This window comes from Dunckerocampus dactyliophorus, chromosome 6 (genome assembly GCF_027744805.1).
Source record: "Dunckerocampus dactyliophorus isolate RoL2022-P2 chromosome 6, RoL_Ddac_1.1, whole genome shotgun sequence".
NCBI lineage: Eukaryota > Metazoa > Chordata > Actinopteri > Syngnathiformes > Syngnathidae > Dunckerocampus > Dunckerocampus dactyliophorus.
The window spans coordinates 2,142,913-2,168,885 of NC_072824.1; the positions used below are offsets into that span (position 1 = coordinate 2,142,913).

At 43.9% G+C, this 25,973-nt stretch overlaps 2 protein-coding genes across 3 annotated transcripts in view; one reads left to right on the forward strand and one right to left on the reverse strand.

Moving 5' to 3' along the window:
• The window catches only part of tapt1b (transmembrane anterior posterior transformation 1b), a 27,364-nt gene extending 16,482 nt beyond the window's left edge, over nucleotides 1-10,882 (reverse strand). The window contains exons 1-8 of one of the 2 annotated variants that reach the window (XM_054778078.1): nucleotides 10,661-10,882; nucleotides 8,703-8,833; nucleotides 8,504-8,622; nucleotides 7,500-7,662; nucleotides 7,276-7,411; nucleotides 6,717-6,814; nucleotides 4,506-4,575; nucleotides 2,703-2,783 (exon numbers count right to left, since the gene is read on the reverse strand). In XM_054778078.1, coding sequence (XP_054634053.1) covers nucleotides 2,703-2,783; nucleotides 4,506-4,575; nucleotides 6,717-6,814; nucleotides 7,276-7,411; nucleotides 7,500-7,662; nucleotides 8,504-8,622; nucleotides 8,703-8,833; nucleotides 10,661-10,838 — 976 coding nt within the window. In that variant the 5' untranslated portion in view covers nucleotides 10,839-10,882. The remainder of the gene's footprint in view (nucleotides 1-2,702; nucleotides 2,784-4,505; nucleotides 4,576-6,716; nucleotides 6,815-7,275; nucleotides 7,412-7,499; nucleotides 7,663-8,503; nucleotides 8,623-8,702; nucleotides 8,834-10,660) is intronic. The other variant, XM_054778079.1, reaches the window with a different exon arrangement.
• On the forward strand, nucleotides 10,553-25,255 carry clrn2 (clarin 2). The gene is made up of 3 exons (XM_054778080.1): nucleotides 10,553-11,803; nucleotides 22,481-22,660; nucleotides 22,731-25,255. Exons 1-3 carry the CDS (start codon nucleotides 11,551-11,553, stop codon nucleotides 22,997-22,999), a joined length of 702 nt encoding a protein of 233 aa, XP_054634055.1. The 5' UTR covers nucleotides 10,553-11,550; the 3' UTR covers nucleotides 23,000-25,255.
• Nucleotides 25,256-25,973: the final 718 nt, after the last annotated feature.

Consider the following 25,973-nt stretch of genomic DNA (forward strand, 5'->3'; position numbering starts at 1 on the left):
CAAGTCGGTGCGAGTTTTTTTTTTTTTTCAATCAACTTTATACGTAAATGCCTCAACTCGGTGCAAGCTCAGACTAACACTTGGTGACGCCTTCTGACTCTTCACGCTCTCATTGGTTGATTTTCGGGGCACCGCCTCCACTCTCATCTCATTGGCTGATTATCGGGACAGCGCCTACGCTCTCATCTCATTGGCTGAATATCGGGGCACCGCCTATGCTCTCATCTCATTGGCTGATTATCGGGGCAGCGCCTACGCTCTCATCTCATTGGCTGACTTATACAGCCCATACGTGAGTTTCTACCTCCCTTCCTCTTCATAGTCGCCCTTAAACTAACTTAAACAATTAAGTTAAGTTACAAATTAAAATTCTGCACACAGCATTATCGTGTAGTGCGTGTGCGTTTGTCTGTGAGACCATCAGACTCTTAGACTCTTTGAGTCACGTTTCGACTCAGGCTAGTCCTCCTCCTCCTTCCTGCCTCCACTTGTGCTCCTGATCAAGACATCTCATGAACGGTAAGATTGTTTTTGTTTTTCAGGTTTAATCATTTACAGTTATGTTATTGATTACCTTATTTTATATTGGAATGTTACTCTACTATGTTTATGTTAATGTTTTCTTATATTTTCCCACCATATTTGGTGGACTTTGAATATTTTGAAGTGCCAAAGGGGTGAGTTTGGGAAGATCTTGGAACAGATTAGGCTATTTATATGTATTTTATGCTTCGTATAACATAAAAACCCTATAACGTAAAGGTTCTCGGAACTGATTATTTACGTTGTAGGGGCATCTACTGTATACATACTGTGTGGCTGTGGCAGCATTAGCTTTCACAGTCAACTAAACCTGCAGTGAGGTGAACACAAAGTTAATATCAAATGTTAAGTTTTAGCTGGAATTACAACAGGCAAGCAGCGTGGATTATAGATTTAGAAGGAGATGGAGGAGACGCCACAGGAGACATAAGCGTGGTTGTAGCGCTAGCCTGACAACCAGACTAAAGGCTAGCGACCATCTTACTTTATCATTCACTAGTGGTGAGTGCATATATATTTTATACATTAAAATGGCTTTAACAAGTGTGTGAGGCATATTACAGAGCTTGGAGTGTCAGAAATTGGCAATTTTTATGGGCGCTTTCATTAGTCTGTAAAGCTCCGATCAAGGTTTTATTCTGCCGATCATCCATGAGTTTAATTGGCCGATACTGATCACTATTGGCCAGGGGTGCCGTATAAAGGGGAAGAGTCAGAACAATTCCAAGGTCTCCTTAGTGCCGGGGGGGCTGGGGGCTGGGGCTGGGGGGGGGGGGGGGGGGGGGTCGTCCAACATTATAGCGACCTAATGTGTCCTATTTACTGTATGATGTATTGTGTAAAACTAAGACAGAAACAACATCAAATTTAAAGCACTAAATGAATACAGACCCACCATCCCCCAGTACCAGCCTGGACTTTGTTTTCCAGACAGAAGATGATTACGTCTCTGAATTCACTTGAGGTTGTGCGCCAACAAATATGCACATCGTCGATCAATAATGTCATCAAACCTTTATGCATTCCCACATAGTATCAGCATTTGGGAGATGAAAGAAAACGCGTAAAAATACAGTATAGTAGTCTATCTGTGCTGAGACCGTCGAACAAAGTGGACCTGGTCGCTGCGCGCAACAAACAACATATACTGTATTTTCGGCACTTTTCATGGTTTGGCTGGTCCTGCGACTTATACTCCGGAGCGACTTATATATGTTTTTTTCCACACTGACAGCTGCGACGGGGCGTCCTAGGCTTGTGTGTGTTATGTCATCATTAAGTTAAACATTTGGAATTGCAGCAATGAATTTTTGACATAACTTCATCCCCTGCTTTGAGTCACTGCGTCCACCTTTAAATGAAACAGATTTTGCTAAGCTATTGTTAATCTAAAATGCGGCATCAATGGGGAAAAATGTAGAAACATGCTCACTAAAAATAGGAATGTATGCCTTGTGCGCCTCGTGCCACTGACGCTACATGCTGCCCCTCGCTCATCTTCCTCTTGTTCGTAATGCCACTGCTGGTTGTCCAAATATGTATTTTCGGGCCTCCACCTTTCCAACTTGGATTTCCACCTCAGTTTTTGTGAAGTTTCGCTTCTTCGTCTTCGTCTTCTCAGCAGCCATGATTCAGAAGAACCGAGTGAAACGCAATCAAGGGTCACTAAATATGGACGCCACTGTGCATTGAATTGAAGGCGTGGAGAGGGCGTGACGTGGGGTGGAGTTGCATACATTTGGACAGCAGGTGAAGCACAAATTGGTGAATGTGTGCCAACGCCACCGTTTTTTAGGTCTGAATATTTTTGTCCATACACACATTTTGGGTTTCTGGCTTACGCAGACTATTAGTCAGATTTCCATGCAGTGTTATAAGTGAGGCCCCTGGTCTCTCAGCCGACAGGAAGTGGAAAATGGAAGAAAATCTATATGTCGCCAGTAAATGCCAGAGTATCTTCTATTGGACTTCTTCCACACCAAACTCATTCAAGCGTGCTTTTATGGACCTTGCTTTGTGCACAGGGACCAGGAAAGGGCCTCTCCCCAAAACTGTTCCCACAAAGTTGGGCGTATACAATGAAGAATTCATTCTCATGAAATTAGCCAGCGTAAAACGGATTAAGGTTGCACGTTTGTGTGTGTTTCCGTCATAGTTACCCGGGTTCCAGGAGAACTGCTCCATGTTTCTCAGGCAGACGATGAGCAGGAGGATGTAGTTGGTGAACCTCTCTTTTATGTCTGTGGGGAACAAACAAAAGCAATCCTGGATTAACCTACTTTGCACATGCGGCGTGTGTGTGTGTGTGTCAAATGTACCTTCGCTAAAGTTCAAAGAACTCAGTCGTCCCTCACTACATCACGGTTCAAACATCGCTCCCTCACTCTATCAGGGTTTTTCAACAATTCATTCATTAATAAGTGATCCCTTTTTCGTGGTTGAATGCGGCCTATTATCAGTCAAATGACTCAGCATTTTAATCAAATTAAGCACAAATTTCAAATCACTCAATCATAATTAAACACCCTTTCCAATCGTGTGAAATATGCTCATTTTTACTGTATTTTATGAACATAATATATATAAATAAAATCTAGCACACATCTGAAAAAGCATTTTCCTCCATTTACATGATGTCACCTGCATATTAACCAAGCTACAGTGACATTGTTATTATTATTATTGTTATTATGAACATTGTCACACCAAAGAACTACGTTACTGGCTTAGTGACACCTCGCCTCACCACAGCGGCTGGCTACTAGCCGGCTAACTTCACCACACACTCGCTGACAATGCCTCAGGTCGCTAGCCAAAGGTTACGCTACATATTGGAGCTGCCGCCACTGCTGCTGTGTTTTTGTTTTTGACGCTAGATGTAGCGTTCCTTTCTATGTTGCTATGTGAAATCAATGCACCCAGGAGGGAAGTATTCCCATGTTCTGAGTGTAGATGTATTTTCTGGGATTTCCGAGCATACTTAAATGCAGCAAATTGTACTTTGGCAGAAAGAGTTTCATTATTTCAGGGAGTGATAACAATATACGCTTACTGTTTTCTTTGTCTTTCTGTTTATTTAGACCACACATAATAAAAAAGTTGTTGTGCTGTTCGGATCAGATCAGAATAAAGTTATAAAAGAGCATCAGACTCTGTGCGACCGTGTGGGAATGCTATTCTGCCGTCACAACAGAGAGGTGTTGACATTATCCGCATGCTTTCATTACGCAAAAAATTTTGAAGCAATTTATGAAATAAATTAGTTGCTGCCATTAACGTGCCATTTTCACCAGCCCTAGCCAAAACATATGCATATATAGGGTAATGGTACATATTCTTGGCCCAAATGAAACATTTTCAATCATAAAAATGGCTAAACAAAAATACAAATATAAAGGCACTTACCGTATGTAGTGTAATATCTGTAATAGCTTAAGAGGCGTGGCGTGGCAAGTGACATGCGTGATGTCAGCTAGCTACTGTAGAATTGCTGAGTGTTTGCATGGTTAACAGTGTGGAGAGTGCCAATGACTGGTGTGAGTTGCGGCTGACAGCAGCTCCTGTGTGGATTGTTCACTGAGCCATTGCAGTAGCATTGTACTACACTGACCACTAGGTGCCAGGAACATTACATAGACAATAGCCACCCATTGTGCCAAGTGTGCAAGTCTTATTGCGTCTAAGACGTCTTATTTTCTCTTATTATGTCAACTATATTGGGTAATACGAGTACAAAAGTGACTATAGGTGTGTTATGTCATCTCAAGAGGGCTCTAATAATGCTAAAAACCATATATAGAAGATCTTAAATGGGTTTTCTATGTTGTAACTACAAAAATACTTTGCGGAAATTCACTTATCACGGTCGGGTCTGGAACCAATTAACCGCGAGAGACAAGGAATTACTGTACAATGACGATAGCGTGTCCGTGGACATTTTTGTTGTTGTGCTGCTCGCTTACCGCTGTTTGACATCTGGAAAAGGTTGTTCTTCTCAAACTTCTTGAACACGCTTCCTTTGATCTCCACAAACTGCAAGGAGACAAAAAGGGAGACTAAAGGATGAACAGGACATAACCTTAGGTGTGCCTGCATATGCAGGCCTAGGGCCGCAATAGGTCAGTCACATCCGGGCATGCCAAAGTTTTTCATTTGGCCCGCCAAACATCACTCAAATACTGTCATGTAAAGCATTCAGTCTAACTAGAGAAGTTCTCGTTCATGCAGTACTTCCTCAACAGAGAGGCGTATGTATCACAATGAAGCAGCAGTACAAGAGACTTAGTGTTTATTTTAAGCTATATGGCAGGGGTGCCCAAAGTGCGGTCCGGGCGCCATTTGCTGCCCACCGCAGTTTTTTTTATTGGTCCACGGCACATTTCTCAAAATATAATTTAACAAGAAACCTAAAAAAAAAAAACAAGCGCAAAAATGGAAAAAACTGCAGTAATTTTACAAGACTAATGCCAAAATGTTAGAAAAAAGTTATACTCTAACAAGAAAATGTTATACTTTTACAATAATAGCGCCATAGTATTATAATAATGGAATTTTAGGATCGTAAAGTTGAAATGTTAAAGGAAAGAGTTATTTTTTTAAGTCGTAATTAGGGACGGCCGATATAGGCTTTTTGCCAAAATCAGATAAGCCGATATTGTCCAACTCTCAATTTCCGATACCGATATCAACCGATACTGATACCGAAATGTGTAACATCACAAATCTCCTGTCGTGGAATGAACACATCATGTTGTGAAACTAATGGATGCAGAATCAGCAATTAGCCTCTCGTCGGGGCTGTAAACAACATCTCGCGAAAGCAAACTACCGTGTCTGCCTGCTGCTATTTCCGCAATTTTTTTACATTCCCGCCACCCCATAGACATATGAATTAATGACGTGTGCACGGGAATACAGTTTTTCCGCAACGTCAGCAAATTATGCTCTCAAAACGATGTTCTAATGGCCAAATCATGCAGTCTATGGGCCAAATACTATCAAAGATAAAGGTTAAGTCTTACCTGTGAAATGTTATTCCCTGGGATTTAGTGTGCAGCACATGAATGAGGAATCTTCTCCACTCCGACTCTGACGTTGACGTACGGCTCATCGCTTGGTGTGGCGTCTAAGTATATATGTCTATGAGCTACCCCGCTCACCATTAGCGGTGTTTTGCCCACCCACCACGACCTGCCGCCCCCAACACAGTTAAGCAAAACATCAGCTCATGTACTGTATATGCTGCGTGTTGACTGTTATGGCAACAACAATGTTGCTTGTGGCGCTTAAAGGACCCTATCGGCTTTAATTATAGGGGGAAAAAACGACACCAATATTGATCGATATTACATTGTTATACCAATATCGGTCCGATAATATTGGTAGGTCGAGATTATCGGACATCTCTAGTCGTAATATTATGAAAAACAAAGAAAATAACAAATAAAGTTGTATTTTTTGGAAAATTAGGTTGCGGAAAATGTCATAATGATACAACAATAAAGTCACAATATTACGGGAATAAAGTCATAATTACAAAAAGAAAATTTACAAGAAAAAAGAAATTGGAAAAAAAAAAAGAGCAGAACTTGAAAAAACATCCATAATTTTACAAGAATAAAGTCAAAATATTAACAGAAAAAGTCATATAGTAATGAGAAAAAAGTCACAATTTTACAAGAATAGATTGGTAATAAATAAAAAAAATAATGGTATATTAGTAGCATAGAGTTGAAATATTAAAGAAAAATTACTTGTTTTTCAAAAGGTCTAATAAGAAACAAACAAACAAAACACAATAAAGTTGTCATTTTCAGAAAATCAGTTTGGAGAAAAAGTCATAATCTTACAGGAATAAAGTCATAATATTACAAAAAGAAAATGGACGAAGATTATTTAAGCAGAAAGTTGAAATATTTACATAAAAACACAACAGCAGAAATAGAGTGGGGCTTTTCCAGCCCTGTGACAAAGCTGACATGAAATATATACAGTAGAACTTGATAGCATATCTACATGTGTTGCTTTACAAAATATCAAAGTGGCAAAGTTGCATCATTTCATTTTTCACTGTGTGGTCCTCACTGGAGGAAAGATGTTTGGACACCCCTGCTATACTGCGTACCGAATGTTGTGGCCAATGAGTGTATATTTAGCCGATAAGTCGTACTCACGTTGTTGGACATCATGATGGTGAGTAGCGACTTGTTGTGGGAGTTGAAGGCCACGTTGAGCGTGGTGGCCTGGACCATGATGAGGATGGCGTGGAGAACTGCAAGGAAGCACGTTAAGAGGAAAAGAAAATCCACTACCTCGGAAAGAAACGGTGAACTTACCCGACATTATGAATAAAATGATGGCATGTTTAGTATCAAATATGGCCCAGATTGTTTACATTTAAGTTTAGGGCTGTCACAATAATAGATAAATCGATGAACCAAACGATAAAAAAACGAGGTTGATAATTTTGACGGCCTTGATAAATTGACATGTGCATCTACGTATGCCTGTTTCTTTGCCTCGTCTCGCTGTAACGTGTAATGTGGCGAGTGGTTCAAGCGTGAATTACACCTCTCATGACTAATTGTAATGAAAAAAATGGTCAAAAAAAAATGTCGATATCATTGATTATTGACGTTAATTTGTAGCACTTACCCACCAGCAAAATGTGTTATCGTGACAGGCCTATTGCCGTTCAATGAATAGACTGAAGACGCTTCTATGTAAGGATACAGACGTAGAGCACGGCCATGAGAAAGTGGGGGATGACGCCTATGTGGGCCCTTTTCTTCTCTTTAGGTTCCGTGGCCGTCCAGTACAGCGCGTCCAGGATGTCCTGGCCAAAAGATGAGAAGAGGCGGTCTGCCACCTGCCCAAAAAAAATAAGTCAGAAGACGAGAGAGACAATGAGGACGTGGTTCACTACCCGTGATGAAAGGTGCCCAATCACAGCGTACCTCCAGCATGTTGTAGATGATGTACAGCTTGATGACCGACTGGCCCCGGATGAGGTGGTACATCATGGCGTAGTCCACGTAGCTCATCATGGAGTAACACAGCACCATGATGAAGCCCTTTAGGACGTCGCACACCTGTGCCGGCTGGAGCAGGCGGGTCCCTCTAAAAACACAATAAATGCAAGTTGTTGCAATCCGGGACCCAAATACTTGACAAAGTGAAGCTCAGGTTGCAAAGACAAACAAATGTTGAAAGCTAATTTTTTCAACATTCCCAAAGGAACTAGTTTGGGAATCACAAAAAGATACCTGTTGCCCTCTAGAGGCAATTGTCAATAATGCCCTGCACAGTTACGATATTAGGGACATTTTAAAGCATCCCTGTGATGCAAGTCCCAAGAGCCGGTTTATGTGCGACAAACATAATAAAAATTGATCATCCCCCTGTTGTTAAAACTGTAATAACTAAAAAAAAAACAGCAGCACAAACGTTCATTTTAATTGCACAAAACAGCACAAACGCAGCACAAAAGAATGCGACTATTTTGATTTTATTTGGAGCAAATGGGGGGGCTAGGTGAACGTTGGTTGACCCATAAAATAAACTGTAATAACTCAAAAACAAAAGCAGCACAAACATTCGTTTTAATTGCACAAAACAGCACAAACACAGCACAAAAGAATGAGACTATTTTGGTTTCATTTGGAGCAAATGGGGGCTGGGTGAACTTTGTTTGATCTATAAAATAAACTGTTATAACGCAAAAACAGAAGCAACACAAACATTCATTTTAACTGCACAAACGCAGCACAAAGAAATGAGACTATTTGACCAGAGTTTTGCGTGGGGAGGGGTCCAACTTCACTCAGGTAATGCAACTTCATGGTATGGGTATGGGTATTGGCCAATTTCCCTCATGGATGCCATATTTTTGCAAAACCTCTTCAATGAAAGCCAAACATCTACACTAATACAACTACACAGGTGCTTAGTAAAAACTTACCCGAGGCCGCAGCACGGCAGCGTGATGAGTTGCAGCAGGGCCAGCAGCACTCTGAGGGGCAACAGAGTGAAGACGTACAGAAAGGCGTCCAAACACAGGAAGAAGCCGAACGTCATCAACTAAACAGAAAGAGAAAGCGCAAGAAAAATGGTGATTTTGCGACACTTCTGTCGCTGAGCTATCGTGTGTTTTTGCTCACCTTCTCCAGTTCCTTGGGGATGCGTAAGCAGGTGTACACTCTTTCCCGGCGCTCGGTGTATTTGGCCTCGTTGTGCTCCAGGAAGTAACCCCGGGTCAGCTCAGTAGTTACAAACCTGACCAGAGACAAATCTGCAGCGACACAAGCAGTACAATAGTTGTACATTTTACACCATGCCACCACCAGGAAACTCGCATATTTTGCCCTTAGTTCCTGGTGCCCTTCCTTTTTAATAGTTTCCCGTATTTTAACTCTGGTTCTGCTCAGCTATGATCAGGCAACTTCAACGTAAATCTTGGTCATTTTGTCAAAGAATAGAATATCTCTTATTTTCCATTATTTTTTGGGAACAGCCTTACAGATCCAAAAAGAAGAAACGGGAGTGAGCTAAAACAGCAATTTACTGCAAAGAAGCATTCAAGTTAAATAGGCACAGCCTTTAAAAGGAAAACATGTTGGCAAAAATGTGGTTTGAATGTGATTTAGTATCAGGCATTCACACTGTCAAGACCTCTTGATGGCAAAGGCAAAAAAGCTTTCTCTCTTTGAAGAAGGCGGTGGGATTGTTGAGCTGCATAAGCAAGGCCTCTTGCAGAGCACCGTTGGTGTTGAGGTTGGTCGCAGTAAGACAAACATCCTGAGGCTTATGGAACAAAAAAGTTAAGCGGTAGACCCAAAAAAACGAACCGGAGGATCCCATTGGCTGTCCGTCAAGACACGGGACCATCCTAGGCCCAAATGAAGGTTGTTACTGGTGCAGAGTGCAGTCCAATAGGTATCAGATGCCATCTGCCAGAGAAGAAATATCTTTAAAGACCTCGTCTCCTTCAAGGTTTGGGGTTTGCAGGAGAGCACCAAACATGGGACATTGAAAGGTGGAAGAAAGTTTGATTCTCCCTTTACGGTCCTGATGGCTTCCAGTGTTACTGGCATGACAAGGAGATCCCAGCTGAGATGTTTTCCACACGGCACAGTGGATGGGGGTCCATCATGATCCTTCAATGAAACAATGCAGCTTCAGGTTGCGCAGGGGTGTCAAACGGCAGACGGCTATGTGGAGATGTTGCAGGGGGCATCCCTCATGACTGAAGGCCCTCGTCTGTGTGGTGATGACTGGCTTTTTCAACAGGAAAACGCTGCACTTCACAAAGAGGAATAAGCTCACTCTTTTGGACCATCCTCATCTAAATCCAATGGAGAACATTTGCGAATGGGTTTACAAAAATGGACATGAGTTTCAGACAGTGGATGCCCTCCGCGAAGCCATCTTCACCACCTGGACCAACATTCCCACTTGCCTCCTGGAAACACTGGCATCAAGCATGTCCAAACCCATTTTTTTACTCACTCCTTTTTTCACGATTTGATTTTTATTTTAGGTGGCTTGTTTTTTTTTTCTTACTACAGGTAAAAAAAAAAAACTTTTGATCTGCCCATTTCACTGTAAATAAATAAATAAATAATGAATAAATAATAAATAAATGATAAATAAATTGCTTACTCAAAAAATGTTTTGTCCACTCTCATTCTTCTTTTTGCATTTTGAAGCTCTACTTAGAACCTCTGTGCAAAAATGCACAGTAGAAAATGTAAAGTGTTTTTTAAATGTTGATGTGCAGTATAGTAACATACAGTAGTACTGCAGTAGTATAATATGTTAATGGGACGAGTGCAATTCCCCATTGTTAGTCTTATTGACGTAAGAGAGCATGTTGTTGACATAATAGTTAATGCAGCCGAGCACTACTGTACTAGATAAGGGGATGCTAACAGTAAAGAACAGCACCCGTGCTTCCAAGGAAGCCGCTACCTGAGCTCTACTGTGAGGTTCCCCTCCGGAGCATCCCACATAAACATCCCATAATCCCTGACAACAACAACCCCTCCGGTGGCTTCCTGGCGCTGTCAAGCCGGGGACGCGGGAAGGCTCTCGCCGCTAGCCGGACTGGCGGTCTCACCTGACAGGTTGCGTTTCTTTCCCTTGTTGTGGCTGCCGTTTTTGTCGTTGAATCGCAAGCTCTCCTCTCCCCCGACCTTCTCCTTGCTCCTCTCGATTCTCGGCGACTTCCAGGCGGCGCGCTCCCTGCCCTCCTTCTCCGTATCATCCCCCAGACTCGTCGACTGCGAGTCCGCCATCTTTGACCGAAGGGGTTTCTCAGCCGCTGCCGGGGACAGTGCGTCCCGGCGTGACGTCATTACGCCCGTAGTGCCTCAGCGGGGTCGCCAGGGGTCGCCACGAACTCTTGAAACTGTTTACTTTTATTAATGTTCATGGGTTTTTTTTAAAATAGTCCATTTCACATTTTGTTTTCTGCAAAACAAGCCTTTTCTTTTTAAATGACAGGGACAGGGACAATTTACTCGAAACAATAATAGTTTGTGCTTTTTGAATCACAGTCTTCAACACGTCCCCTTTTTGAGTTTTCAAACGGAGAAACGAAATGAAGTGTAACCTTCAGAGTTGAAATGAGCCACATGTGTCATTCTGACACAAATTAACCATGCTGGTATGGTTTTTATAAGGTCACCAATTATATGATGCACTTTTAAAGGTTATTTATTGATTTATAGCCTTTGTTCGGATACTGGGCTGAAAAAAGAGGACCAGGAGCAGGCAGGAAGGATTGAGTTTCTCCAAGTAAGGGATCCCTTTGACCGCCGTATATTTGGTTTCTCCTCCCCAATTACTCATAGAAGATACGCCTCTCACTTGGATTAACATTATGACCATTCGATTTCTAATTTAGCTCATATACAGTAAACTCATGGTGGTGGAGGGGGGCTCTGCGCGGTCGCTCCCCGGCGTCGTGAGCCCTCTCCCGGGGCGACATGGGCTAGCTGTGGTAGGATGCCGTCGCTGTGGAAACGGATAAGCTTCTCGGGCGCCTCGGTGCTCTGTGTCGGCTCCGTGGCCCTGCTGCTTGTGGCCCTGTCCACGGAGCGATGGGTCACCGGACGCATCTTGTGCAAAACGGGGGCGGAGATCGTCAACGCGTCCAACCCGGAGTTGGATCTGTTTACCGGGGACGTATACTATGGTCTGTTCCGGGGAGGGAAGACGAAGAAGTGTGGACTCGGGACCAGACGCTCCAAAATTCACAGTAAGTGTTGGCAAAGGTACTGTACATTTGAAAGTAGTGCATGATCGAGTACATTGGTCTTCTTATACGTATTTCTGTATAAGCTGATGGAGGAATAAGCACTCGGAGGCATCAGTTAACTGGAACAATATACACTTTATCCTTAACAAAGGCAAAACAACGCGACCCTAGTGAGGATAAGCGGCATAAAAAATGAATGAATTAATGAACTTGTCATAAAGGAAAAACTCGTCACAAACAAGGCAACACTGCTAGCTAGTGGTCATGCCGAGGTACCGCATGTGGGCGCACACACGATGTAACTCAACACCCCCACTTGCTCTCACCTAATTGATGGGTTAAAAATAACGAATTTTTGCGAGATAACGCAAAACCTTTGCGCGATAACACGATACTTTTGTACTGTTTACTGTTTAATTGTATTTACATACGGTTTACATTAAGAGCATTGTACTTCCGTGTTCAGAGCGGATGTTTTGCGTTCAAACTTCAAATTAAGATCACCGCATTGGTCGAGTTTCAGATATGAAACAACTTTACTTATAGGACAAGCTGTGCACACAAGTGAAATAATCCGACAAATGGCTAATCAGTGTATTTCCTTTCCAGTACCAGTACTAAAAAAGATGTGTTTCCAGCAACACTAGCAAGGACCGGATGTTAGCATTTTATTTTCAAAAGACCAGCCGAATAACCATCATTTTATACCGCTACAATCGTGCAGTGAGGGATGCGCAAAAGCTGAAGATGGAAATTAAATGATGCATCTCCAACCGATTTTCGCTATGTGGAGGCAAGCTGTGACCGAAAGTGTGTCCTGTAGCGTCACAAAGTTTGGCCAGATAACACAAAACTAAAACTTGCACTTTGTTGCTGGCTTTGTCATTAAAACAGCAACCATATGATCAGTCGGCCAGTAACAGACTGATGTTTTCATCTGAAAATGTTGACCTCAAAAAGTGATATTTAATGTCTACATATTTACATCTCTATCTCGAGGTGTCTTGTGCAAGAGCACACAAATGATGCAACTCAACAGCGAGACACTAGAAACTAGAGATGCACAATATCTTTTTTTTTAACCGATGCTTCTCAAGACCGATATGGTCCTGTTAACTGATAACTTTTTTATATCTACTTTTTAAAATTACTACTGAAATTACTGATTACTACTACCACATCACTACTATCAGAAGAACCAGAGTATAGAGCAGAAGGAGCCACCTAGTGTGGGCCAGCAAGGTGCACTGTATTCGGGCACACTCTCCGATCAGCCGGCGTGACGCCACAGAGGTCTCTGGGGAAGTTACGACAGGCCATTAACGTCACAGACAGGAGAAACAAGGAGCACTTGATTTGCTCACCCCTGCACAGTACGGTTGATCTCACCTTATTGGAGTGCTTTTTTTTAATTATCGGTTATCCGAGCTTTTTTTTTTAGTCCTGTCCAGCCATTAGGGCAGATAGTATTGTTGATCTAAATGCCCTCACGTGCTCAACAGATGTACTCTGCCAGGGAAAAGTGTGAGATACACTTTCACCCTTTCACCCTATACTGAGATACACCCCTATGCTGTTATACTGAATTTATTTGTCTTTGATGCTTTGTTATTATGCAAATTTGGAGCGGCCGGACTGGAGCAGGAGGGGATAGAGAAGAAGAGAAAAGAAAACAGAGAGGGGGGGTGCAGGAATAAGGGGGGGACAACAAAGACAGAGACAAGGACAACAACAGCAACAACAATTGTGACAACAATAACAAAACAACAGAAAGGAACAGGACTACATCAGCAAATGTCTGTGACGACTATAAAGACCCTGACAGAAAGGACAAAATAAAATCAACAACCACAATGGCAATGCTGCATTGAAACAGTCATGCATATTAGTGTAGAAATGAAATGATGAACTATGATAGTGATCACAATGACAATACTGCATTGAAACAGTCACACATAATAGTAGTCATGAAATGATGAACTATCAATCAATCAATCAATCAAAGTTTATTTATATAGCGCTTTACAATAGCCCACAAGCTCCCAAAGTGCTTTACAATAAGACAAAACATAAGAACACAGCATAAAACATGAACACAAAGTAAACACAGAATAAAAACTCTATAAGAAAATGCTTCAGTGCTGCAGAGTGCTAAAAGCCTTTAAAAGTACATCAAATGGGAGTCAACAAGAACTAAAAATGCATAAAATACAAGACCGCCCTAGTCGGTGTTGAACGCCTGTCTAAAAAAATGAGTTTTCAATTTTGATTTAAAAAGGCCGACTTCAGTAGTGGTGCGAATGTCAGTGGGAAGTTTGTTCCACAGTCTGGGAGCAGCGACGGAGAAACAGCGTTCGCCCCACTGTTTGTATTTTGCCCGTGGGACTTCTAACAGAAGCTGTCCTGAGGAACGCAGGGCCCTGCCGTGATTGCGGATAGTTAAAAGCTCCGACAAGTACGACGGAGCAAGGCCGTTAATGGCATTAAAAACAAATACTAAAATTTTAAAATCGATTCTAAAACGAACTGGAAGCCAGTGGAGCGATGACAGCACCGGGGTGATGTGCTCACGTCTGGGCGTGTTTGTTAAAAACCGGGCAGCAGCGTTCTGGACCAACTGCAGACGCGAAATTGAGGTCTGACTGAGGCCAACGTAAAGTGCGTTGCAGTAGTCCAGTCTTGTGCTGATGAAAGCATGGATCGCTTTCTCAAGATCCTGCTGACCTAAAAAAGGCTTCACTTTAGCCAGAAGACGGAGCTGAAAGAAGCTCGTCCTAATGACAGAGCTAATCTGTTTGTCGAATTTGAGTCCACTATCGAATATGACCCCAAGATTTTTGACATCAGGTTTAAAATAGGGGGCCAGAGAGACAAAATTCGCTGCAACAGTGTGCAATGTTGGTGACATACCAAATAAAATACACTCTGTTTTGCTGTCATTTAAATGTAAAAAGTTCTGATCCAGCCACTGCTTTACGTCAGTAATACAATCGAGCAGCCTAGTGGGAGCAGTATTGTCAGTGGGTCTAATAGGCAGATATATCTGCAGGTCATCAGCATAGAGATGAAAAGACAAATTATGTCTTTCCAAAATTGAACCCAGGGGTAATAAATACAGAGAAAACAGAACAGGGCCAAGGATGGATCCCTGTGGCACCCCGCACGAGAGGGACGCATGGGAGGAGCAGAGGTCACCGATCATAACGGAGAAGCTCCTATTAGCCAGGTATGACCTAAACCACCGGAGAGCAATGCCTTGGATACCGACACAGCGCTCCAGGCGGGATACAAGGACTGCATGGTCAACTGTATCAAAGGCCGCTGTGAGGTCCAGTAGCACCAACACAGCGGGATTCCCTGCATCCCCAGACAGGGCAATGTCATTGTGCACCTTTAACAGCACCGACTCAGTGCTATGTCGGGATCTAAAACCAGACTGGAATTTATCAAGAACAGAGTTCATCTCTAGGAAAGTTTGTAACTGAGTAAAAACAACTTTTTCTAAAACCTTTGAAAGAAAGGGCAAGTATGAGACAGGCCTAAAATTGGACAGCACAGAGGAGTCGAGATGAGGTTTTTTTAGGAGGGGTCTAACCACAGCATGTTTGAAGGCAGCTGGGACAGAAGTTAAGACAGGTGTTTATAAAAACAAGCAAACTTGACCCAACAGAATTAAAAACCTCTTTTAAAAACTTGGCTGGAATGACATCTAGGGGACAGTTAGTGGGTTTCATGCCACTAACCACCTTGGTAAGAGACACCAGAGAAATGGAACTATGATAGTGATCACAATGACAATACTGCATTGAAACAGTCACACATAATAGTAGTCATGAAATGATGAACTATGATAGTGATCACAATGACAATACTGCATTGAAACAGTCACACATAATAGTAGTCATGAAATGATGAACTATGATAGTGATCACAATGACAATACTGCATTGAAACAGTCACACATAGTACTCATGAAATGATGAACTATGATAGTGATCACAATGACAATAACTGTAATGCAGACAATTTAAAGAACTATAATCATATTGCTGACATGACTGTCGCTGTAATAAATGGTCATTACTAGCCCCAATATTTCTTAGAATGGTTTTGGAAATTAAAGACAGTTCATGCTTGCCTACAAACATGAACTCAGCTACAATCAGTCTCCTGCTGAAATCAGATAAGGACCCAACACTACCTTCCAGTTATCGTCCAATTTCACTGATTAATGCAGATCTTAAAATAATATGCAAAGCGTTAGCTATAAGGCTGGAAAAAGTTACCCCTCATATAGAGGTACTACCCAAAAAATTAGAATATCAAGTAAAAGTTGTTTTATTTTGGCAATTTAACATAAAAGATGAAACCAACTAATTTTATTGAGCCGTTACATGCAAATTGACATTTCTCAAGCAGTTCCTTGTTGTAACTTTGCTGATTAAGATTTTCATCTTCTTAAAACCACAAACCCACAAACTCAGAAAATTAGAATACTGTGAAAAGCTTCAGTTTTGTAGGTTCAAAGAGTCAAATTCTAATCAGGCAAGTAATCCAAAACACCTGCAAAAGGGTCTTGAGCCTTTCAAAAGTCTGTCTTAGGTTGGCTCCGAAGAGTTCAGACATGGGGAAGACTGCTGATCTGACAGTTGTGCAGAAAACTCTCATTGACTTGAAAGTCAATGAAAATTGAAAGTGGACAGTCAAGTGGAAGGAAGAAGTGTGGTAGAAAACGGTGTACAAGCAGGAGAGATGACCGCAGGCTGGAGAGGGTGGTCAGGAAAGGGCCATTCAAAAGTGGGGGAACTTCATAAGGAGTGAACCGATGCTGGAGTTGTTGCTTAAAGAGAAACAACACGCAGGCGGATGCTGGACATGGGCTTCAAATGTCGAATTCCTGTTGTCTAACCTCTCCTCAATAGTAATCAGCGCCAGAGGCACCTTCTGTGGGCAAGAGAAAAGAAGGACTGGTCTGTTGCCCAGTGGGTAAAAGTCCTCTTTTCTGATTAGAGCAAGTTGTGCACCTCATTTGGCAACAAAGGTCCCAGAGTCTGGAGGAAGACTGGAGAAGAGCACGATAGAAGATGCATGAAGTCCAGTGTTAGGTTTCCCCAGTCTGTGATGACTTGGGCATCCATGTCAGCTGCTGGTGTTGGTACTCTGTGCTTCATGAAGTCAAACATAACCGCAGCCGTCTACCAGGACATTTTAGAGCACTTCATGCTTGCTTCAGTAGAACAGCTTTATGGAGATGCAGACTTCATCTTCCAGCAGGACTTGGCACCTGCTCACAGTGGTAAAAGTACAAAGTCCTGGTTCCACGACCATGGATCAACATGTTTGATTGGCCTGCAAACTCACCTGACTTGAACCCCATAGAAAATCTGTGGGTCATTGTCAAGAGAAAACTGTACGGGAAGAGACCAAACAATAAAGAACAGCTAAAGCCACAATTGAAGCATGCTGGTCTTCCATAATCCCTAAAATATGCCACAAACTGATAGCATCCATGCCACGCCGGATGAAGGCAGTTATTCGGGCAAAAGGGGCCTCAACCAAGTACTAAATACAGGTGCAAGAGTTTAGCTTTGGAGGCCTCACATTTTTGTATTTAAAACCCTTTTTTACATTGACTTTATGTAATATTCTAATTTTGTGAGTTTTTGAATTTGAGTTTTTTTAAGCTGCAAGACCTGATCAGCAAAATCCATAGAAATAAAAACTTGAAATATATTGATTTGCATATTATTTGTTTATATAATATGTCAAATTCACCTTTTAAGTTGAACTGCAGAAATACAACAACCTTTTCAAGATATTCTAATTTTCTGAGTAGTACCTGTAATATACCCTGATCAATCAGGATTTATCAAGGGGACACACTCAACTAGCAACGTATGCCGTCTAATCAATCTGATTGATTACTCTATCATCCATAATTTAGAAACCACAATTGTCTCATTCGATGCTGAAAAAGCATTTGACAGAGTAAACTGGAAATTTCTCTTTGCAACGCTACAAAAATGTGGCTTTGGAGATTCATTTAGAACATGGATTAAAATACTATATAACACCCCAAAGGCCTCTGTTCGGACCAACAATCACATCTCTCCAGAATTTACTTTACAAAGAGGTACTAGGCAAGGGTGTCCACTCTCTCCCTCAATATTTGCTAACCTTATCAAACCTCTTGCAACTGCAATTCAACAACAGATAAATATTAAAGGGATCCACACCACAAATGTTCATCACAAGATAAGCCTTTATGCTGATGATGTATTACTCTTCCTAGATAATTCACATTCTTCATCTCACTCATTAACAATTATAGCACCTTCTCAGATTACGCCATTAACTGGTCTAAATCCACAGTACTGCCCATTAACTTTGGTTTCCAGAGCACCCCCTCTATACCACTATGTTCAGGGAGCATTAAGTATTTGGGTATTAACATTTCTTCTCCCCTCGGTGGGGGCACGGGTGCTTCTGCCCAGCTGTCTCTGCGGCGCTATCTCCCCAGGGTGGGAGGGTAGGTTGAGGGAGGGTGGTTTTACATTTGGCGGGCGGTCCCCGCTACCTGCTGGTGTCTGGCTAGTCTCCGTTTCCTGGCTGGCGGCTGTCTGCCTGCCTCTGGGGTGTTTCCCTTGGCGTATTGGTGGATGGGCAGGGGTTGGGGTGATGGCTGGTCTGCGGCATGGCAGGGTTGGTGGGGCATGTGTTTTGGCATCCGGCAGGGGGTCTGTCGTGGTGTGTCGTGGTGTGCTTGCTTCTGTCCCTCCTTGGCGCTTCTGGCTTGCGTGCCTCGTGAGTGTGACCCGTGCTCCGCTCTATGTGGGGCCCGGTTCTCTTGCGGTCGCTATGGTGTGGCTCTTTGGCCAGCCGTGGTCGTGTGTGTGTGTGTGTCGAGTGGACGCGGTTCAAGATTCAAGAGATTCAAGATTCAAGAGTTTTATTGTCATGTGCATGGTAAAACAGCAGTTATACCATGCAATGAAAATCTTATTCTGTTCATTCTCCCACGAAAAGAAAGAAAACACAAGAAAGAATAAGAACATAAGAAACATAAACACATAAACATATATACCAATAAATTAAGCAACAAAAACAGAAGAGACATTAATACAAATAAATAAATAAATAAATAAATAAATGAAGTGCAATGAGTGTGTGCGTGTGTTGCGTGCGGCGTGTGTGAGTGCTTCGTTGAGAAGCCTGATGGCCTGTGGGTAAAAGCTGTTTGCCAGCCTTGTGGTCCTGGACTTCAAACTCCTGTAGCGTCTGCCTGACGGTAGGAGTGTGAATAATGAGTGTTGTGGATGTGTGCTGTCCTTGATGAGGTTGTGTGTTCTTCGTAGGACTCTAGTTTTATAAATGTCTTGCAGTGAGGGGAGGGCTGCCCCAACAATGTTCTGTGAGGTCTTGATCACCCGCTGGAGTGCCTTCCTATCACGTGTTGTACAGTTACCGTACCAAACAGTGATGGAGGCGGTAAGGACACTTTCCATAGTGCATCTATAGAAGCAACTCAGGATTTTGGTGGACATGCCAAATTTCCTCAGTCTTCTCAGGAAGTACAGTCTCCTTTGGGACTTCTTCAGAATTTGTTGGGTGTTGTGGGACCAGGTGAGGTCCTCGCTGATGTGTGTGCCAAGGAACTTGAAGGTTTTCACCCTCTCCACCTCAGTCTCATCAATAAACAGGGGTCTATGCGGCTCCTTTTCCCTTGTTCTTGGGTCAATGATCATCTCTTTGGTCTTATCTGTATTGAGAAGGAGATTGTTATCATGACACCAAGCTATGAGGTCCGCCACCTCTCTTCTGTATGATGTTTCAACACCACCAGTGATCAGTCCGATGACTGTAGTGTCATCCGCAAATTTAATGATGCTGGTGTTGTTCTGGGAGGCCACGCAATCGTAGGTGAAGAGCGTGTAGAGGAGAGGACTCAGCACACACCCCTGTGGGGTCCCAGTGCTCACAGTTCTTGAGCTGGATGTGCGATTGTGGACTCTGACTGACTGGGGCCTGCCTGTGAGAAAGTTAAACACCCAGTTACAGAGGGAGGGTGACAGGCCAAGTGTGAGGACCTTATTTGTGAGTTTGTGGGGGCTGACTGTATTAAAAGCAGAGCTATAGTCTATAAATAGCATTCTGACATATGTGTCCTGGCCCTGTAGGTGAGAAAGGGCTGTGTGGATGGCAGTGTTGACTGCATCATCTGTGGACCGGTTCTGGCGATATGCAAACTGTAGAGGGTCCACAGTTGCCACCGGGATGCTCTTTTTGATGTGGGCCATGACTATCCTTTCAAAGCACTTCATAACAATAGGAGTGAGTGCTATAGGGCGATAGTCATTCAAGCAGGTCACGTTGCTCTTCTTGGGTACGGCACTATGGTGGTGGACTTAAAGCAGGTCGGTACAGATGCTTGTGCAAGCGACAGGTTAAATATGTCAGCAAGCACATCAGCTAGCTCTGATGAGCAAACCCGAAGTGCACGTCCTGAGATGTTGTCTGGGCCTGCTGCTTTTGGTGGGTTTGTTTTGTTCAGAACCCTGCGCACATCAGCTGATGTCACCATGAGAGGTGAGTCCTGTGTGCTCCCCAAGTCCAGCCACCCTCTCTGCTCATCAGGAGTTTGGGAGTCAAAGCGGGCATAGAACTCGTTCAGCTCATCTGGAAGTGTGGTTTGGCTGGACGTGGCTACGCTACTCCGCTGTCGATAGTCTGTGATGTGCTGGAGCCCCGCCCACATGCGCCGAGGGTCTGAGGTGGAATAGTAGCCCTCCAGCTTCTGTCTGTACTGTCTTTTGGCCTCTTGTATGGACCTCCTCAGGTCATATCTGGCCTTTTTGTAGTCATCAGCGGTGCCCATGACAAATGCAGTCGAACGAGCACGTAGCTTAGCCCTTACATTACAGTTCATCCACTGTTTTTGGTTAGGGTATACTTGGTGGTGGTAACAGTCTCTATACATCTGCTAATGTAGCCAGTACCAGCAGAAGCATATTCATCCAAATCAACAGTACAATCTTCCCTCCCCGCTGCAGTTTTAAACACATCCCAGTTTGTGCAGCCAAAGCAGTCCTGAAGTACTTGATCAGTTTCTTCATTCCACACTTTAACTGCTGTACTTACAGGGGGAGCTTTTTTGAGAAGTTGTCTGTATGTTGGATAAAAGAATATAGAGATGTGGTCAGCCTTTCCAAAGTGGGGTCTTGGAACAGCCTTCAAAGCACCTTTCATGTTGCTGTAGACTTGGTCCAGGATGTTATTTTCCCTTGTGGGAAAGCTCACATGCTGGTAATATTTGGGGAGGACAGTCCTGAGGTTACAGTGGTTGAAATCGCCAGATATAATGAATACAGCGTCTGGGTGTTTGGTCTCGTGTTTATCAATGATGTCATGCAGGAGGCCTAGTGCATTAGCAGTGTTAGCTCGTGGTGGGATGTAAACAGCAGTTAAATACACAGCGCTAAACTCACGAGGCAAATAAAAAGGTCTGCATTTCACCATCAGCAGCTCAATGTCCTGCGAGCAGTGCTTTTCCATCGTCTGTACGTCTGTGCACCACCGTTTGTTTACGTAAACACAGACGCCGCCACCTCTGTGTTTACCAGACGCTAAAGTCCGATCTCCCCGGTAAGCAGCAAATGTTTCCAACTGGATCGCCGAGTCCGGTATATCCTCCGTCAGCCAGGTTTCTGTGAAGGTGAGGACACAGCATTCCCTGATCTCACGTTGAGCTGTAATCCTTGCTCTTAGTTCGTCCATCTTGTTTTCAAGAGAGCGGACGTTGGCTAGCAGCAGGCTTGGTAGCGGTGGCCTAGTCGCTCTAGCTTTTAGCCTAGCATGCAGGCCGGCCCGCTTGCCTCGTTTACGCCTCGGATGCTTTGCTCGCCGGGTATTCAGCTCACCAGGCCCGCAGGCTGCTGCGTTCTCCCGGCGCAGAAGAAAGGCAAAGACTGAGAGGCTAAATGAAAGTTCATGGTGAACCCTGCCGATGTTCAAAAGTGTCTCTCTGTTCTGGTGGAAGTCGGGTCTGCCTCGGGGCGTGTGGCTGGTCCATGGTGTTTGGCGGTTTGGGGGTGGCATTGTGGACGCTGCCACCAGTGGGGCTCCAGTGTTGGGGGTGCTGAGGGTACCGTCTCTGGGGAGTTGGGCGGGCCGGACTGGGCATCCTGGCGGGCTGGGTAGGGCCTGTGGTCTGTCAGTCATGTGTACTTGGTCCTCCCCGCTCGGTTTGGGCGGTGTTGTGGGGTGGGCATAGATACCTGTACACACGTAAATATATACACACTCACAGTACATACGTACTTCCTCACATTACTCACTCAGTTAACCAGGGTGTTATTATGTTGTTATGTATGTTGAGCTATTTTTAATGTTATCGGATTCATCGTTATGACGTCATAATTCCCTCATGTCGGCCCCATAATTATCGTACACCCCTCCTAGAAACAATCTCTCTGAAGTTGTTGCGTGCGTTTGATATGTGAAATGAAACAGGGACAAGGACCTCGAGGCGTGCGGATCAATCCAAATATCGCTATTATCAATGATTACATTTTCATATTATTTTTCTCCCTATTTTTCACATGAGTGCACAAGCTCTACAGCGCCATTATTTCAACTCTTATTTTTGTGATGTGTGTGTTCCCGTATTTGTTCACGCAGTCTTCCCGAAGCTTGTGCGCACTCTGAACGGCGGACTTCACGTGATGGTCATCCTCTTCCTGCTGGCAGCTGTGTGCTTCGCGGTGGTCAGCCTGTCCTTCAGCATTTACAACGCACGCAGAGTCCCCTACCAGAGCATCAAGGGTCACAAGGGACTGTACCTGTGGAACGTCATTGCCGGTATGTGACGCTTCACTCGTTTATTTGCATGACAACATTGTTCATCCTCCATATTTGTCCCCCCCCCCAGCGCTGTTCGGCACCCTGGCAGTGCTCTGTTTCCTGGCGGCCATGAGGCACCACGACCTCACAGAGCGTGTGGCCAACTACCGGGAGAACCTCTTTGTCCTGGTCGTCCTGGACGACAGCGTGGACTGGTCCTTCTGGCTGAGCGTCGCCAGCGTGGCGACTCACCTCGCCGTCTGCGGCGTGGTGGCGATGAGTCGCATCAAGCTGCCGAAACCGGAGGTCAAGATGCCCGAGGAGCCCACCATCTCAGCTCTGGACCTGCTCTACTGACCAATAAGATGGTGCCAGTGATGTGTTTTTTGCTGATTTGTTGTCGTAGATGCGACGTAGATTTCCTTCTGGAATAATGCCAAGTACTTCAGACGAGGAATCACAACAACCACTGGCGATGGACGACTTTTCCTGCTGCTGTTTGTGGAAATGAACTGTGAGAGACCCGCATCAGTGATGGAAAGGCTACACTGTGACCACAAAAACGATGCACACAGAGGCCAATCAGTGTTTTCATGGCGAGTGTCACAACTCTGCATTGAGATGGTGACGTATGTAGAAATGAGTAGTAGTTAGACAATAGAAAACTGTTTAGGACTTTTTAAACACAATCACACAATGAAATAACTTTCACTTTAGTGCGGCCTGGTTGCTAAGCGTCGCCTGGTTTCGCTCGCATTTGGTGACGTCATACCTGGTGTTCACACTTGCCTTACTCGGGACTCGAGTCCGCTGGCAGGCCGACTGAGACCCATCTCCCAGGAGGTTCGGGCCGCCTGTTTGTTTCGGTCTTGGGTTGGGTGGACTGCACTCACACTTGACTAAACAAACTGTACCAGCAGAGTCTGTTTTAACCCGACCAAAAATGGCCAGGGTGAAGTAGGGTTGCCAATAGGCCTGTCACAATAAAAAAATTTGCTGGTCGATAATTGTGCTACAAATAATCGTCGATAATCAATATTATCGTCATTTTTTCATTATATTTATTGTCATGAGAGGTGTAATTCACATGTGAACCACTATATGGTACTCAAGTATAGTGTACCTGTGTGAGCCACATTAGCCGCCTGTATAGACCCTGTCTCTGCCAAGAAAAAAAAAATACACACACACACGCAGTCATGCAGTGCATTGCCAAACCAATGCAGGGCGTCACACCCGAGCCGAACCACACATCTGTAGCGGTGGAGCGTAATGCAATGTTGCCGATTGTCCTTCAGCACCTCCTCCTCCACTCGGCCACACAGCTCAGGAGCCGCTGCCCGCGACATGCACATGCACGTCCTCGCTGGCAACTCCCACCGCCCGCCAAACACCTCCAACATCTCCTAAAATGCTGGCCCCTCAACTGCACCGAAAGGCTGCACATCCCCTGCAATGCAACAAGCGACACCGTCAGTGGCCGCGCACCACCCCTATACATTCACTTCGCCAATCAAACACCCCAGCAAGCACCGACCACCGGGGCGAAGGCCCTGCTGCACGTCCACACTGGAACTGTGGCATTCGGCTTAGAAACTATCACTTTTGTGCCTTCATTCATATTAGCTTTTGATTGCTAACTGCTAGCACTCTGTCTGTGTATCCACTCACTAGTAGCCTCGCCTCCACGTACTGGGACAAAGAGTCTGAATAGCTGAATAAGAGGAGGGCTCACTCTCTCCGTTCATTCCACTATCTAACCAATGTGCATAGACACATGCAGAGTGAACCCTCTTGTCATCCGTTCTGTGTGGCACAGCAAGACGAGAAAAAGGAACAGGCATACGTAGATGCACATGTCAATTTATAGAGGCCGTCAAAATGATCAACTTTGTTTTTTTGAGCGTTCAATTAATCGATTGATGGATTATTGTGACAGGCCTAGTTGCCAACTTCCTGAAAGATAAATAAGGGACACCCAGTTTGGACACTGATTGTTTTTTTTTTCCCTTTATTTGTGGGAAACAAATTTTGTGCTATTTGACACAAACTGGAACTGAATTTGATGCATATTTTAGAATTAGTTAGAGTTCAACAGTTGTGAAAGAATGTGTTTCTATTGCTGTGAAGGTTTTATGAAAATGTACTAAACGCTCACACGTTTTCACGTGTGAGAATGTGATGTGACCATGAACGAGAGCAGCTGCAATTTGCAGCATCAGTTCAAACAAGAGCCTTGTTAGAGAAATCTACATACGTTATCACCCACTTTATAAATATATTATTGTTGTACTCTTGTGCATAGAAGGGAGTAAGCAGGCCCTGTGAGGGGAATCAGAGACATGGAGGAGGTTGAGGTGCTCAAGGTCTTTTGCTCCTCTTCACAGTCTGTGATGTTAGAAAATTAATTAAACCACACATGTATGATATCACTACACTGACGCACACACATAGCTAGAGACACAGAGTTCAGCTGTAGTAGGCCCCTTCCTTGAGAAGCTGAACTCTCCTGTAACTAGGGAACGCCCAATAGCAAATAAAGAGAGAGGTTTTTCGGAGAGCGTATCCAGAGCGGTGTGGGATGTAACTCTGGTGCGTCCCTCCGGTTCTCCTCGCCAGTAAGACAATCTTGGCGTGGTTGAGTTTGTTTCTTTCTTAGTTATACAGTCCAGTACTTGTCTTGGTTATCTGCAAGGATTTCCCTGACAACAGTGCATTTGTATCCAACCTCGGTCAGTTTGAACGCTACTTTGACTAAAAGACAGGAAAGGTGATCTGTTTGTTTGATGTTTGACTGCCAACATTCCCATTGTACTTAATTTCCAAAGCACTTCTCCACTCAAAACAGTGTGCTCATTGTCGTTATGCTATTTTGTGCTCATTTGTCATTAAATACAGGCATCGTGTCCGAAATTAACACGAGTTTAAGCAAATACTCTTTGGTGAGCTACTGCTAGCTCTTAAACTACCCTTAGGGGACCCGTGTGATATCGGACGTGCCCTGAACACCTCGCCAGGGGTCCAGGAGGCGTCCAGGAGGCACCCTGACCAGATGATCGAGCCACCTCATCTGGCCCCTCTCGATGTGGAGGAGCAACGCTTTTACTCCGAGTTTCTCCCGGATGGCAGTGCTTCTCACCTTGGTTTGGTTTGGTTTAGTTTATTTGAACATGAAGGTTCCAATGGAATACATCTCATGAATCATTCTTTCACACTTCCACATGTCCAAAAGGAGTAGGAAGAAGCAAAGCTTATTTAATCCTACCCCCATCCATTCCACATCTTGTACAGTACATATTATTCACTTCCTGCATACCATCTCATATTTTAT